Consider the following 16948-nt stretch of genomic DNA (forward strand, 5'->3'; position numbering starts at 1 on the left):
TTGCAAAACGCATAGCTATATTTTCATAAAAAATAACACGAAGTTTTTAGTTTTTTCGCATTCTAAAGTTTCAACTGTGGTAAAGCCAGCAAGAAACAAAAATTTTTTTTGTCTTACACAGTTTTTTTTAAAGCTAGGTAGCCATATTAAAGTTAACAATTATTGATCTTTTTAATCATAGAGGTAATCCCTAATTAAAATTTCTTTTATACGGTCTGGCTGTTGTTTTTACCTAGCTAAACGAATGTAAAAATACTTTTTTTGTAAACTTTATTGGCAGTCTTCCAAACAAATCTTCTTGCAGTATAACTCCCTGCCAGAACAACGTAGCTAATAGTATCAAATCCAAATTGGAACAAAGTCGATAAAAGATACATATCAATAATTGTTAGTGTATAATTAAGGAAATTAAGTTATTTCATTAAATTTTCTGTCTGTTCCGTTCTTTTTTCTCGTTTCTCTTCTGCTCCTGTTTGTTTTGAAGCTAATTTTAGTTTGATACCCAACACGACACGATCAGGGTTTTTTATTTTAGTACGGTAGCCTACTACAACCTTCGACGCTTTTAATTCTTTCACTTTCAAGATGGCGGAGGAAACAAGACGGCATGTTATAGAAACAGAAGATGATGATGACTCTAAACTCGTGTTTGAAACATCAGAAGAAGTTAAAGTTACACGAACTTTCGACCAAATGAAACTGAGGGAAGACCTCATCCGTGGAATATTCGCATACGGTAATTAACTTCAAATTATTACGCATCAAAACATTTTTAGAATGCCATCGTAGTTTTGTTCAGCCCGGATTGCGAAAACGGCCTGTTTATAAACAGGATTATGTACGCATGGCTCGATTATGTTTTTTTGCTCTGATTATGTGGTGGTGAGGGGATTATGAAGGCTAATATAATGGTTAGATAGACAGGCTGTGATAGGTATTTTCTCTGAACTTTTGTGAATTAAACATTGACAAATTAGGCCATCGTTGAAAATATGTTGGTTAGCGTCATTTCTAATTACAAAAGTGAGTCGGTCGGTCGGACAAAAATTTTTCCCAAAAACTTACAAAAATACTATATTTCGCAGCCATATTTTGTTATTCGTTTTAAATGTACGCCAGCTGTATTTTTAGCCTCCCTTTCAAGTTCGATTTTTGTCAGTCAATGTTGTTCCCATAGTTTTCGCTTGTATTGCCGTATAAATGCGAAGCAGGAAAATATAGCACTGAGTAGCGCAGCGCAGTCCACAAGGGTGCCGATAAGCCGCATATGCCGTAAAAAGTGCTGGCGTTTTCGGGCGAGTTCGGCGTTTTGAAAAAAATTCAAGTATTCGCCCGAAAAAACTGCATAGACCCGAACAATGCCCCAAAGAAAGAAAAAAGACACTAATATATGATTCAAAAAAACTATAAAAATTAAAATAAACTTACTATGTCGTAGTGAAGTTCTTAGAAGAACTGTTTTTGATGATTTTTGAAAAAGTTTACTTTATAAATAACTTATATATAAACTTTAATAACTCCTTTCTCTTCAAGCGCCTTCTTCCCAACCATTGTCTGCATGGTTTGTTACAAGGAAATGCATTTCGGGAATGTTCCGGGTGAGTTCAGGAAAGTGTGGGCGGTTTCGGGGGACAGCCGCCAATTGTATTTAAAAAGTCCCCCGAACTCGCCCGTATATATGCGGGCGTTTGCGGCTTATCGGCACCCTCTTCGCAGCCCCCTATCGAAATAACATTCGGACGTAACAACTGTAATTCGGAGGATTGCTCAAAAGGTAAATTGCTTGTCGCGAATGATATAAAATCTGGTTGTCCCCGATTATGTTCGTTCTATAAGTGAGGAATAACGTAAAAGTGTTGCACATAAGTCAGCCTGTCCCGATTATGTTCGTTCTATAAGTGAGAAAAAGACCCAACAAAACAATAGACTAAGGGACAGAGACAAGGCTGAGGGTTATTGGTTGATTTTTATGTAAATGCACTGGGTGTTGGCTTTGTAATCGTTCATATCATCTCAATTAGCTGAAAGATCGTATAAATTTTTATACAATTTAAATAAACTTCTGATGTAATTTGTGAAAAGTAAATAAAGTTTGTTTCAGTATAATAACAAAGTTCTTGTGATTACAGCAACTTTTCAGTTTCTTCCAAAGTGTTTTTTTTATCTATTTTGGTTATTTTTTGCTGTAAATAATAATAAAGATAGCATTGATTTCCCTGTGATAATTGATATTGCTCAGCCATTTAAACTTTTTGTGGAATTAGGGGAGCAATTAATGGCTCAGCTAATTTTTTCAAATTAAGCGGGTCTTTGCGTGAGCAAGAGCAATCACTCTCCATTTATTGATAGGCCTGCATATCATGTGAACTATGTTAAAAACTATGTCAAAAACCATAGACAGGCATGTGTTGTTCTGTATGTGTAATTTCAAACCAAATGTGGGTTATTGTTTCTTTTGAAAAATTGAAAAAAGAAGAAGTAAAGTGAACTTGAACGTTTGTTCGCATCACTGCTTGGTCAATCCGGGAATTGTAAATTTTTTTTGGTGACAATTAAAATACTTAGTGCTGTTTACAAGTGTTTTGGAATTAAAAGAATCCAACATGAGTTAAAGATTTGTTTAACAAATCTGTTAATTTTTTTAATATCTGTATCATTCTTTTTATGGATTGAACATGGTGGATGTCATGTCATGCCATCTTTAGGGTTACGCAAACTAAAAAGTGTTACCATGATGTGTTAATGTTCTGTGCATCTCTCTAGGTTTTGAGCGACCCTCAGCTATTCAACAAAGAGCAATTCTGCCAATAATAAAGGGAAGAGATGTTATTGCACAGTAAGTTTATTTACACGCTTCTTGCATGATTAACCATGTAAAATATAAATTATTTCACCTATGTGAACCTATGTTCCAAAATCAGGACATATAAAGGTTAAATGCATATTTTGTTATAGCACTATTGAATATCATCTTACAATTGTGTTTTCAAGCCAAGCATGTTTCATGTTTTGTGTGTTTTCCCTTACAGAAAGCTGTACATATGTAATTTGAAAAATCTTTTTTAAAACCCAGGGCACAGTCAGGAACAGGAAAGACAGCTACATTTTCAATTTCTGCACTGCAAAAAGTTGATACCAGGGTAAGCACCACCTACAGTTAACTTTTTTTATTTATTTTTTTAAACTGTTATACAAATGGAACATCAACAGTAACAACAGTTTTGATCTAAAAACGTGACCCTCAGAAAAGTCACGGGCAAACAATTATTTTTTGTCTCAATATGTTGAACATCTTAAATTGTTTCTTAGTGTTGGCATTTGATGTTTGTTGGTTAATTATAGTTATAAATATAATTATATTTTAGTTGCGTGAAACACAAGTTCTTATATTGTCACCCACTCGTGAATTGGCTGGACAAATTCAAAAGGTATATACAGTACTTATAAATTCATGTGGCTAAAATTTCTTATTGTAGGTAATAATTTCTATCTGTTTCTTTTACATTTTAGGTGGTCCTTGCTTTAGGAGATTACATGAGTGTACAGTGTCATTCATGCATTGGTGGTACCAATATTGGTGAAGATATTCGGAAGCTTGATTACGGTCAACACATTGTCTCTGGAACACCTGGTCGCGTTTTCGGTTAGTTCTAATATTCTGTTGTTGTTTCGATTAAAGTAAAATCACTTTGTTAACGTTAAGAATTAAAAATGTTTATACTTTTCCCTGTCCCCAATATATGATATCAGTTCTCTTTAATGTTTGGGGCACTTTTAAAGGAAACCTTAGGTTAAAAATTTGACCTTTGTAACAATTTGATACCTTATTTTGAAAAATTTTTGCGAGTAGAAGTGTTTATAAAAGTATTTCAGAGTTTTTCTGAAATTACAAGAAATCTCGTTTGTCCCAAACCCCCCAAAATAAATAAATATTTTTTACTGACAACTTCAAAAGCGATGGTGTTTAGAACATGGCAAATCAATCAATTTCGAGTGATTCCACAAACTTAGCACCACACAATAATATACCTCCCAATAAAGTATGCCTTGAACTAAAATAAGTTTAACAATGCTATTTAGACATGATCAAACGACGTAATCTCCGTACTCGATCAATCAAAATGTTGATTCTCGATGAGTCCGATGAAATGTTGAACAAAGGTAATATGAATTATTTTATTGATTTTTGAGTTTCGTTGTGTTTTTGTTGTTTTAATGTGTTGTAGCTGCAAAGTTTCTTCTGTTTAGGGTTTAAAGAACAGATTTATGACGTATACCGATTCTTACCTCCAGCAACGCAGGTAATGCATAGTAGATATTTTGAACATTTTATTTAATGTTATTGCATTTTGTACATTCTTATACTATAATTTTTCCTGTTTACTTTTCGCGACAGAAAAATAGAAAACTATCACCTTGTCTTAAAAAGATTTCAAACATTTTTCTTGATTTTAGGTTGTACTCGTTAGTGCCACGCTACCACACGAAATCTTAGAAATGACTCGAAAGTTTATGACAGACCCGATCCGTATACTTGTGAAACGGTACGTACATATTTTTTAAGTTCAAATGCTGCGATCATAATTTGGTTTGAATTTGACTGTACGCCAATACAAAGTGCTATGTACAGGAGGTTCTGTGAAGGTGTTAGTTGTGGTTTCCTGTAGCTGTATATCAATATTTTTTAATTTTCTCTACCTAGTGATGAGTTGACGTTAGAAGGAATCAAGCAATTTTTCGTTGCCGTTGAAAGGGAAGAATGGAAATTCGACACCCTGTGCGATTTATACGACACGCTGACGATTACCCAAGCCGTTATATTCTGCAACACCAAACGTAAGGTAGACTGGCTAACTGAGAAAATGCGCGAGGCGAACTTCACTGTCGTTTCAATGCACGGCGACATGCCGCAAAAAGAACGTGAATCTATCATGAAGGAATTTAGGTCGGGTTCAAGGTGAGAAATAGTTCTCTTCGTTTCTAAAATTTCTTAAATTTTACTGAATTAAAAAAAAAACGAACAAGATTTTATCAGTGTACTATCTTTTGTCATGATCTTTTTAGTCGTGTTTTGATCTCCACTGATGTATGGTCACGTGGTTTGGACGTTCCTCAAGTGTCGTTGGTTATAAATTACGACCTACCAAACAATCGTGAGTTATACATTCACAGGTGAGAAATAAATTTTACCATTTTTGGACTAAGAATAAATTACGAAATTAAGAATATTGTAAAAAAAACTTTCGCGATCATTTGACCCTATTTTCAAGTTTCTTTTGCAAAACATACCTACGTTGCAAAACGCGAAAGTTCATCCCCGCTAAAACTTTCTGTTAAAAAAATCCATGGTGAATTGCAAACCGCGAAAATTCTACACCCTTGAGGTATAGTTGAAATTCTCAAATATTCGAAAGTTTTTCACGAAAATTTGTCGGAAGTTAGTTCTCAAAAGTTTTTTCTCTTAAAGTATTGTTGTTTTATAGAATTGGTCGATCCGGCCGATATGGTCGTAAAGGTGTAGCCATTAATTTCGTAAAAAGCGACGATATTCGCGTGTTACGAGACATCGAGCAATATTACAGTACCCAAATTGACGAGATGCCCATGAACGGTAAGTTTGTGTATCTGAGCAAGCCATCTTTTTACATTGCTGTAAAACGTTTGCATTATTGCAGCTAACTTGCTTTATACACGCTTTCTTTTAAATGGTCTTTTTTCGTTTTAGTTGCCGACTTGATTTAGTTACGGCCGAATTAACAGTGCAAAGAGAAATTCATAACATGAGGATTAAACTTGGTTGAAGGATCAACAGCCGTTCCTCTCCCGCATTAGCTTATCGACATGTCGAAAAAAATGCTTTGATTTATGTATATATAAACGTGTGTTTAATTAGTAACTTAAAAACACAGTAGATTTTACCAAATTTTTGTGTAGCTTTTTCTGATCAGGTGTACTAAAGCGCAGCCAGGAAGAAAAAGCTTGCCAATGATTGGTTAATAGTCCTGCTTTGGCTAAGTCGGTAAGTTTCTCGAAGTTTTAAAAAGCTGAATTGAGCCGTACTGTAGCAAAAATGTAAATGGTCAGACGATTGGAAAAATTTTCTACGGACCTCTTGTGGTTATTGTTACATTTTTAGTACATAGTTTTTGTCTCAGTACAAAAACCTCGATTTTGAATTTTTTCTGCGGCGACATGTTTATTTTAAAGCGGAAATCGAGCCAACTTACAATAACGCAAAGAATCCGTAAATACATAACCTTATACTAACCTTATACCCTCATACACCGGCTACTTTAAGGAATTGAAATTTGTTTGTTGTTTCGCAAAAAAAATTCCCTAAAAAATTTATTGGGAAACTCCTTATTCGTGAAAATTGATTCCCGCTAAATTGTTTTTTTTTCTTCATTGAAAAAAAGTATGAATTGAAAAATTTCATCGAATGTCCTTAAATCCTTTTTTTTGTTAAATATGAGGACTTGCCATTGCCAATTTTCCTTAAAGTATTTCCTGCTTTATAAAAATCCTGTTTTCTGCTGTTTATTTCGAACATATTTTGATCCCGACGTGCTCGAATTAGCAGATTCGTACTACACTTCATTTCATGTCGAGGAGAGCGAACTGTCCATCGTTATATTTTACCTTGTATCTTTTAACTTCGCCCCTTATTCATTTTGTTATGTGAAACGAGGTTGTGTCAAGAGATAATCAGTTACAACAGACGTTCTCATTCGCAAAATGCCCTGGGAACGAGGTAGTTGTATGTAGCTAAGGCTCCTGGTGTACCTCAGAGCCTTCCCTTCAATGTGTGATCGCACAAGCGAAATACCAGAAAGTGAAAAAAGCCTTAGGAATGAAATTTAGTATGTATACGAGATACGGCAGTTTATCCTTTCGCGATAACCAAACGATCAGATAACAATCAGATATTTACTCCGGAGTTCGTAAAACATACGCGTCTTAATGCCCGAGAATTAAAAGTACGAATAAATACTCTTGTATGATTCACCAACTTTTTCTTCGAGAAAAATTTTGACTAACGTCGATCTTCCACAGGACTTAAGCTGCTTATATACACGACTTTTTACAAGCAACTGAACTTGATTGAAAAATCATCAAGCAACTTTAGTTCTTTAATAATATCATCCTCATAACAAAAGAAAGCCCTGAGGTCAAAATTTTTATAAATTAACAGCATTTGTACGTTCTAACCTGTCAACCTTATTCCCAGGGCTATTATTCGAATACCATAAAAGCGAAAACACTTTAAACATTGTAAAATACAGAATTTTTCTAATATTTTTGACCGTCGTGAATTCTTTTGTTTGGACTCCATTTTTTTAAGATGCGACCTCCTTGTTTCTTGTCGGATGGAGAGGTCTTAACAAGGGGATGGAGAGCATGTTTGTTCTGATCGTTGCGTCAGATAAAAATGGTGCAACTGGGTAAAAGCTCCACAATGCATACATTAGAAGGGTCAAGTTTAAGACAAGAAAGTTAATTTTTTCCCCAATTTATATAAAAATAAAAAATTGATTTACCGATTTCTACAAAACCAAACTAATAAAACTTAAGAAACGTTCGAACATATTTGGTTATAGATTTGATATAAATACTTTATAGAAAAGAAAACTAATCTGGTAAAAATAAAATCATTTGTTTTAGTAAATCTAAGAACCAACTTCGTCGTTTTTTTTATCTGCATATAATCATGACAGACAAAATAGTTGATGTTGTTTACTTCGCCGTGACGTTATCCTTGGTGACAATGATATCTGGAATTGGGCATTTGGGATATGCTTACCATAATTATGAAATTTCACTTATTAATCAAATCGTTGTAAATAAATCAGTCTGCTTATGCAAATGAAGAATTTTCCCTTCTCTATCCGGACATCTTGATTTTATTTACTGCGCCATCTTGAAAATAATAAAAATGGCGAAAGTCTTTTTTTTGCTAAAATAAAAACATTTGAATTTGCCCTATACAACAGTGCCTTAAGGGAAAAAAATTTGACGTAATTGGCAGACTTAATAAAAAAACCTGCCAAATTAAATTCCTGCTAAAATTATCTTTCTTTCGACATTCGCTATTTTTAAAAATCAGTAAATCTAGAGGTAATTTCTATATGAGAATTTAATCAACGTTTCGTTATCCCCTGTTTTGCATGTTTGTTTTTTAATATTTTCTTTTATCAATCGTCATTAAATTGCACCAATGCCGCCAAATTTTCTCTCACCATTTTTCCCGCCAAAATTTGTCCCCTTATGGTATTTACTTTAAATACTTCTCCCCTTAATTTCCTACTGCAACAAAATTTCAAATTGAATCGCCATGCGAATTATTCAATATGTACAATATTAATGTAGAAATATGTATATATCTATATCAAAATAAAAATGTATGTACAATCACCTTTAAAACTCCACAAAAACTCAAAGCCATGTTGCCTTCAAACGGTTGTAGGAATGTTATACGTATTTTAAAGCAAATCCTCAGTGAAATGACGTAATCTTTCTGCAAATAACCAATTAAAGACGGGTTTCCAATCAAAAGAATGTGGTCCAATCGGTCGACGTCGACCACTTTATAGATGCCGATCGATTCGACCAAATTCGTTTGGATGGAAACCCGCCTTAAGACTTATCGCTTAATTTCACTATCGCAATCCTGTTAAAAATTACTGCTAAAGTTAAGACCTATGGTCGACCATCTTAACAAAATCTAAATTAATTGTATGAATTGTATAAATAAAATTTGAGTAATCGTCAAATTTGCGTAAAAAAATAGATGCAGCCCAAATCGGTAAAACATACTCAACAAGGGCATACAGGTAATATATAAGACGTCACTGCCTTAAAATTGGTAGCATGCGGATTTTTATCTTGCGGGTTCGGTTGAAGATTTGTAATAAAGAAAGTTTAACTCCAAATCACTTTCGCCAAGTTAAAACCAGTAGTTTAAATGTTGAAAAGTTTTTTTTTCCGGAATGACGTTAGTATTTTAACGCAGACGTTTTTTCCCTGAAATGATGCTACGGAATTCAAAACAACATATCAGCTACTCAGGCCAGCATTAGTTCCGTCGTTGCTGGAAGCTCCATCCATTTTACTGCGACTAAGTCCGGACTTTCCAATCGAATTATGAATAGCATGTCTCACCAAATCGTTACGAGCTCTCGTGCGCAAAACATTACCTCGCTCTTGTCCAGATGAATCGCTACTATTGCTTGAAGTCCTTCCATCACCTAGAGGAGGCATCTCAATGCCTCCTGAAATTATAATTGGATCAAGAGGATCCACGTCCGATTCTGAACTTATCACGGATAACGACCTCTGACTTCGCTTCATTCTACCTGCACCATCAGCTTGTTCCTCGTCACTATCAGAATCAGATGGATTGGAACGAGCTTGGTACATGTTAGAAGTAGACGTTCTTTGCGAACGAGATTGCAATCTGCTTCGGTTTTTCGAAGACGCTGCAACTGCCGGACCTTCGTTCTCAGACCCCTCTGAAGTGACTGCGTTGTAACATGGTGGGTTACCATCAAGGCCGACTAATGTACTTTTAATAACCCTTTTAGGGCGAGCTGATCGAGTATTTCTAACTGCAACCCAGTCATCTTCGCTCTCGGAGACAACATCATAACTTGGGAGAGGCGGAAGAACTTCTAATGCCATGCCTTCGATATGGTCGTCTGCACCGGGATAGTCAGGTGGGTCAATCGATGGCAAACGAACTGAGTTTTGACCCCGCGACAAGGTTTCTGGTGATGCTATAGGAGTAGCGGGATATAACTCTGGCTCAGCCATAACTAAAAAAATTAAAAGATTATAAGCCAGATATACCTCCACAAGCACATGTTACGTATTTACAATTTTTTACTGATTTTTTAACTTAACAAGGGTTGGTCCAGAAGAGTGCTAACTTAAACGAGAATAAACGAGAGTTTTATTTCCAAGTGCACAAGTTACTTTTCTCACATTTCTCCAAGTCATACAAGTGACTAGCAATAAAATAAATCCTTATATACGAGTACCGTACAGATAAACACGAACATTTTCACGAGGTTATAAAAAATTAAATGTGTTTACTAGTTTACAAATCGTTTTCATAATATTAGTTTTGACAAGTTTTTAAAACTTTGGCCTTTTGAGAAACATCGTTTTTAAAAACTAACTTACCTTTTCTATACGAGGGAGGAGCCGCTTGTTGGATAGCGTCGTCGTAGTCGTTGGCAGGATCATGTTCTACCTCGACTTCAGCGCGATCGTTCGACCAACGTTTGTACAACACGGAACAGATCAAAAGTCCGATAAATATACCGAAGCTGATTGCTCCGAGTATAGCAGCAACAGATTGCAAACCAGCCAGTTCATCTATAGATAGAACAACACGTGTAAATGGTAACTCTGATATAGAGTTGGTAACTCATGTTGCAAATTTTTTACTTCACAGTTCTTAGACACCTAATATGACCAAAACCGATAAAACAACAATGCTTTACACAAACATCATTTTGTTTTAGACTGAAATTCCAGAAATCATAAATAGGTCCAAAATATCGCACGTTTTATAATTTCTCTTTCTTAACATCCACACACTGAAAGTGATTGACGGCTGGTACATGGTGTTCACTCAATCTAACACCTTATTCTTTCTGACATTTCTTGACTAAAATTCCTATCATTTCTATCATTTTTAATAGAAATGTCTCCATTCCATTTTATTTGAACCTTGAAATATTTTTTACTTCTTTCTAATATAATTAATATAATTCTAATAAATATAATCATATTTTAAAATTTTCTGACATTGTTGACAAAGTGAATACCCTGTGGAGAATGTATTTTGCAGATTAAAAATAGAATATTTTTGTGGCAGATTTTATACGCAAAATAGGATATTTTCGCTTTTTCATTTTGTTTATGCTGCCAGGGCGACGGGTGAAATATAACGAACAAAGTGGGAGTACATATTTGACACTCAATCTTATAACTATATTGATTATCAGGTTATTCTAAGCAGTGTAAATTTCCCTGTCCGCTTTTCTCTCTCCAAAAATCTTGGCCTCTAAGTTACAATTGAGCTACAAAATTTTTGCATAATCCCTTACCTTTGTTCTTCTCCACAGTTAAAGCCATCACAAACCCTGCATCCTCAAGCGTACCAGAGCTAGAGTCAGACTTGAAAACAATACTGATTATATTGCCAGAACTCTTCACTTCACCCGGAATATTCGAACCACAAAGTTTGGCTAAAAAAAACAAGTTTTTAAAAACATTATAAAGCAACTAATAACTTACCACGAGAAAACACTATCTCAAGATCTAGAAGAGAATGACAGATATATTTTTCACTTGCTGCTATAAAATGAACACCACAAAAACAGCCTACCTAACCGCTTTGATTCATCAACCGAGGATCCATCATAGATGGCAATATAGTCTAAGCATATACCAGCAAAGGGGTCCTGTAACTTGAAAACGCTGTAAAATGAAAAAAACAATTAGTTTGTATAACTGGGACTTGACAATTCCAGAAAACGTGTTTAAAAAAGATCTTTATAAAAAACATAAAAAAATGTGCTGAGGATCAAACCATTCTTCATTTTACTGCAAATATTCATACACAACCGTTTCCTTTTCAGGGATTTGCAATGTGGCAACCTGCTACAATCTCATTTAGAAAAGCCAAATTTGCAGTGAGAAAATAGTCAGAAGTTAGGACAACACATTTTTATACCTAAATGTAACTTTAATAAAGCTGTTGCTGTTGTCTACGAGACCCTTCCATGTACAAGAGCAGTCTACACCATATGCTGCAGGATAACTTGGACTTTTCAGAGTGGATGAGCCATCTGCTGGTAGTGTAAACGTATGTCCGCAATTATCTAGATTTCCAGTTAATTGTTACTACTGTATTACTATGAGACAATTCTTGTTGTTAAGACAAGACAATTGAACAAAAAGATTTACACAGCTTAAATAAACCAGAGATTTGATGTGAGGTTAAAAAATCATTATGATAACAAACATTTTCTCATTATCCCATTTTCTTGCACACAATAACGGTAATACGAAAACAGGTATTTATCTCAGTTACAAATTCAAATCAGGATTGGTTGTAAGTTTTAGCAAGGTAAATTCCGACAAAAAAAATTCCAAAAAAAAACAAAAAAAAATCTCAACAACAAAAACAACAACAACAACAAACAACAACAACAAACAAACAGACAAAAGAAAAACAAATTGAAGGTAATTACCACATTTGTAGTCAAATGAAAGTTTCACAACAAACGACGAAACAATGTAAATGCGTGAACCAAACAATTTGATCACAACATTTCCATGAAAAACTTCATCAGTGGGAATGTCATTCTCACAGTACCTTCGTATTCTTTTAGTTCTGCAACAAAATAAAGTTTTTTTCTTAATGTTCGGTTTTTGGACGACTAAGGGCAAGTTACAAATGTGTTTTAAGCATTTTTATGGACCATGATGGCTATCGAAACTTGCAAGGGTTTTGCTGCTTAAAAAACATCATTAACAAAGGTACGAATTTAAGACTGCCAAATTTTATGAACACAAATCTCAACATTATTAATCTGTTATTTCTGTGCAATTTTATAGTCGTGCAGACACACAAAGGAGCAAAAAGGATTTAATTCTTTCAGTTTTGTCGAGACATGCGAATTCTCATGGATTATATCATGGGATAATGACTAGGATATGATTTACAGGAAACTGCCAACTCATATGACAGACAGGCAATGGGTAATAATAAAAGAAGACACAAAATTATGCCCAATTAATTACTGAGATAGAGAACATTTTGCAAATAGAAGTAAATTCAAGTACATAAGGAACAAAAATAATTGCATGGTTGATCATTTAGACCACTGCAATATCATATAATTTCTCTATTTGTCTGTTTGTGCGTAAAAACCAGATTTTTTAAGAAAAGCGAACCACCCTCCCCCTCTCTTATTTCTACTTAGAGACATATAAAACACAGCTTCTCTTGTCGAAAAGTTTCTACTATCTAAAAGCCCCCAATACATAAACCTCGAAACTCTAGCAAAATATACCTTAATTCTAGAATGGTAAGTTTAACATCAGTGAAACAGGAAGGAAGGTTAATGAAATGAATCTTTACATCACGTGTTGACTCTAATATCCATTCTATATTAAAATATGTACTGTTGACAGCTCTTGAATCTACAAATGATTTTGTCACATGCAATTCTCCAGGGGGCTTGAGGATAACTGAACCTAGGATAAAAAAATTTAGAAATTTAAAAAGATAAATCGATGCAACAATACCCAAATCTATAGCCGATATGCAATGTTATTTTTCTCAAACAAATAATCAACTAAAAATATTTATTAAGCATGCAATTTTACATTTCAAAAATATATGAAATGAAAAAAAAGTTGTGTAGTGAATGTTGCTTGCTAAAAAGATTGATTTGGTGTTTAACAATGTTGTAAATATTGAATACTTATCCTGTATAGCTCTCTAAAGAGTGTCAATTTTGACCAATGGTAACTTACTTAAGCATGCACAACTACAAACATGTATCAACAGGATGCAAAGTTTCTTCATACCAGTGCTTGTGCAATACCAATTGCATGCCCATATTATGCAAGTCTGTAAAAAAAGAAACAACATATCTATATATTAATACGTCTTGTGTGTGCGCACGGTGAGGCCAAGGACAAAAATATACGGGTCATTTTTTTATTTCTCATGCATTGTGACCCCAAGGCGTGGCCTTACGCTTAAATTTATTAAGTTAAAAAAACGCAAATAAGAGGGTTACTTTTTAAACATTTTATTTTTTTTTCTTATTACTTTAAAAAATAAAACTCCGTTTTTTTCATTTTATTAAAACTAATTTATTTATTTTTTAAATGATTTTATTTGTTTGTTTTTTTTTGTTTTGAAGCCCACACGGTTGCGTTATAGAGGGAATAATATAATTTTGCCCCCGGTTTACAATACGCGCGCCATATTTCACGGAAACAAGTTGTTTATTAACTGAAAAAGGAAACCGAAGCGAACAAGAGGGTTTCTTTTTTAAAGTAATCCTGTAAAAGGTTATGTGTTCTGGGACCGAGTTGTATCGCATTCGAATATAAATGTAATTTGAATCTAAAATGTAAAAAACTGTTGTTGTCGAACGAAGTGTTGTCAGAAATATCTTTAAAACGAAGAAAACCGTAAATGATATAACATCACAAAAAGAATTTATTGGAAATGCATCAGACAATTTTAGTTATACATTTCCAATTCATTCTCTTTGGGATAAAGCGAAATTTAGTAATCAAGTAAAAAACTGATTGGAATTTTATTCAAAGAACCCTAGCTAGCGAACTACTGAAAAAGCGAAAGAAAAGCAGGTGTGTGTTGTTTAAATTATTTGATAGAGAAATGAATTTGGGTGTACAACGATTTTTAGGCTGTTTCTCTCAGAGCTCCTTTTTTCCTTAAATCTTAAGTTTGTTGTTAAGTCTTGAGCCGGAAAATACTTTCTTAAAGCACTTATTTTGTAAAGAATATACTCTGAAAAATGGGTCAGAAGTTTAGAATATCCAAAGAATTCGTCTAAGCTTGATAGTTTGTTTTAAATATGAACGTTTGTATGATGCACAAAATTGATTAGAAATTTACTTTTTTTATTGTATATCGAACGAATGAAATTTTTTCTGTCCAAGCTATGGTCCGTTACATATAGAAATTTCCATTAGCTATAGTAACGTATAGCAGGACTTATTTTATTATGGCATTGCATAATTTCAGGCCATAGTCATGCTAAGAACATATTGAGAATAATAAGAATAGCATTTGCGGAAAAGGTTAAGAACATCAACGCTGAAACGAAAACACATAGCGTGTGTACCATGGAGAAGACTTTGTATAAACTGTAAAAAGCAATTTTTCAGTTGTTACTGTTACACTACAGACTGTGTGACTGGGTGCTGATGTCGTTATAATAAATCCAAACCTAAAATCTGAACTTAAATCAATGTTTACATCTGTTACGTTACAATAGTTTGAAATATATTCAATACTTAAATTCGAAAACTCTGCATTGTTAACTTCTTTGATTTTATGCATGATTTTCTGGATTATAAGTTTAGATCTGTAAGGCAAACTGTTCTTTTAATATTTTGGATTGGAATATTTCAGTAGATGTACAATATACCAAATGATTTCCGTTTGTTATATTTTTCTTTAATGTATTGTCAACTATTAATTTCCTATATTTTGAGTATAACTTTGGAAGGGTTGCCGTATGCAATATACACTAAATAGCTGATTTTGCATGACTTTACGAAAAATGTTGGATTTTTTTTTAATGTTTAGTAATTTTTTTTCCCTGATGTACTTCTGGAATGGCAAAGCAATTATATAGTTTTAGCGTATTTTGCTTTTTATGTAACGGTTGTTAAACAGCTTTGATTTTTTTAGACATTTTTCATTTTATTTTATAATTTTTTTTGACGTTTTTTTCAGCGGCTATAAACAATCTGCTTATAAAATAATGCAGATTGTTCCTAGGGCTTTTTTGTCTTATTGCCATCCCGTTATAAGAGACAAAGAGGGAATTTTGAAAATTCAAATTACAGTGTTGTATGTTTTTGTTTGGTATCCCTTACATCGGTTTAATTAGATTGAGTGGTCATCAGCTAGTAAATATATAGCAAGTAAATTTCAAAAAACTTATTTTTGCAGAATATTGTTGCTATTTTGGATCTTATTAGCAAAATTAAGTCCAATAAAATTGCCACAACCACTAAAAAGTCCACAAACTTTTTAGGAATTACCAAATCAAAAAAAAAAAAAAAATTTGGAAGATGATGAGTAAGTCGAAGCTGTTCGAAGAATGTATTTCACTTTATATTTCTCCTTTATTGATTTTGTGACATTCTTTCAGAAACACTTTCTCATCATAATTGTTCTTGGAAAAAATATTTCATAAAAAACATTCCAATTGCAAACAATAGCTCTGCAGTTTTTCATGAAAGCTTCCAATCATGGAAACAAGTTTTTAAATTTTCATAAAAACCTTCTAATCAGAAAAATAATCTAACACAAAATTTTTCTATTTAGGTAACTCAAATGCAAAAATAAGTTCTGCTTCAATTTCTTACCATAAAAACTTCCTTTCTCTTTATTTATTTGAGATGATAGAAAACAAAGTTTATTAACAAAATAAAGAAATATGTAAATTTGATAATCTTGACAAGAAGCAGACAAGTATTATGTCTCATTCCCTGCCCTTGTCACTTTTAAATTCATTTTCTAAAAAAACCTACAAATGAAAAGCATATTTTCAAAAAAACATTAAATCTTACAGCACCATATTCAATTAAAACCAGGGTTTGTTAAACAAAGGCATTTAATAATGCGCTACTGATGCGTACAAAAATTACTGCAAAGAGACACTTATGGGAGGGTGTCATCTGTTGTAAAAAACAATTATACAAATACAAAACAAATACAATACCACGTGTGGCAAAATATGTATACAGAATAAAATACATTTACAGAAATATGCAACAAAAGATGAAATAATCAGTAAAATTTGCTATTGTTTTTAATTTTTTTTAGCTATTTTTAGCACCATTGGTTTCATCAAATTGTTTCTAAAATCTACTTACTCATTCAAGAATGGTGGAGAGTCGTCTTCATAATTTTATTTTTCATTTTATTATTCTATACCTAAATAAATTAAAAACAAACTGTTGCATACACAAACTACATCATAGTTTCTTGAGATCTGACATAAGCAAAATCCTTTAAATGCCCAAATTTTCTGTTGACAAAAAATACCAAAATTTGATCATATTTTTACTAAGCATCAGAAAACTTTAAGAACGAAGAGCTTTACAAAACAATGAAAAACAATTTTAAGTTTTACAACGATAAGTTTAATATCAA

At 33.3% G+C, this 16948-nt stretch overlaps 2 protein-coding genes across 2 annotated transcripts; one reads left to right on the forward strand and one right to left on the reverse strand.

The window, feature by feature from the left end:
- The first annotated feature begins 565 nt into the window (after window positions 1-565).
- Window positions 566-5923, forward strand: LOC130656596 (eukaryotic initiation factor 4A-III). Its single transcript, XM_057459485.1, has 12 exons — window positions 566-736; window positions 2764-2836; window positions 3074-3140; window positions 3366-3428; window positions 3511-3643; window positions 4081-4161; window positions 4249-4301; window positions 4456-4544; window positions 4703-4957; window positions 5065-5172; window positions 5484-5611; window positions 5726-5923. Exons 1-12 carry the CDS (start codon window positions 586-588, stop codon window positions 5740-5742), a joined length of 1218 nt encoding a protein of 405 aa, XP_057315468.1. The 5' UTR covers window positions 566-585; the 3' UTR covers window positions 5743-5923.
- Window positions 5924-7483: 1560 nt separating this feature from the next.
- Window positions 7484-16751, reverse strand: LOC130656589 (uncharacterized). The gene is made up of 9 exons (XM_057459477.1): window positions 16669-16751; window positions 13555-13651; window positions 13089-13272; window positions 12264-12406; window positions 11744-11891; window positions 11396-11487; window positions 11115-11255; window positions 10183-10377; window positions 7484-9812 (listed from the first exon to the last, which is right to left on the reverse strand). Exons 2-9 carry the CDS (start codon window positions 13604-13606, stop codon window positions 9055-9057), a joined length of 1713 nt encoding a protein of 570 aa, XP_057315460.1. The 5' UTR covers window positions 13607-13651; window positions 16669-16751; the 3' UTR covers window positions 7484-9054.
- Window positions 16752-16948: the final 197 nt, after the last annotated feature.

This window comes from Hydractinia symbiolongicarpus, chromosome 9 (genome assembly GCF_029227915.1).
Source record: "Hydractinia symbiolongicarpus strain clone_291-10 chromosome 9, HSymV2.1, whole genome shotgun sequence".
NCBI lineage: Eukaryota > Metazoa > Cnidaria > Hydrozoa > Anthoathecata > Hydractiniidae > Hydractinia > Hydractinia symbiolongicarpus.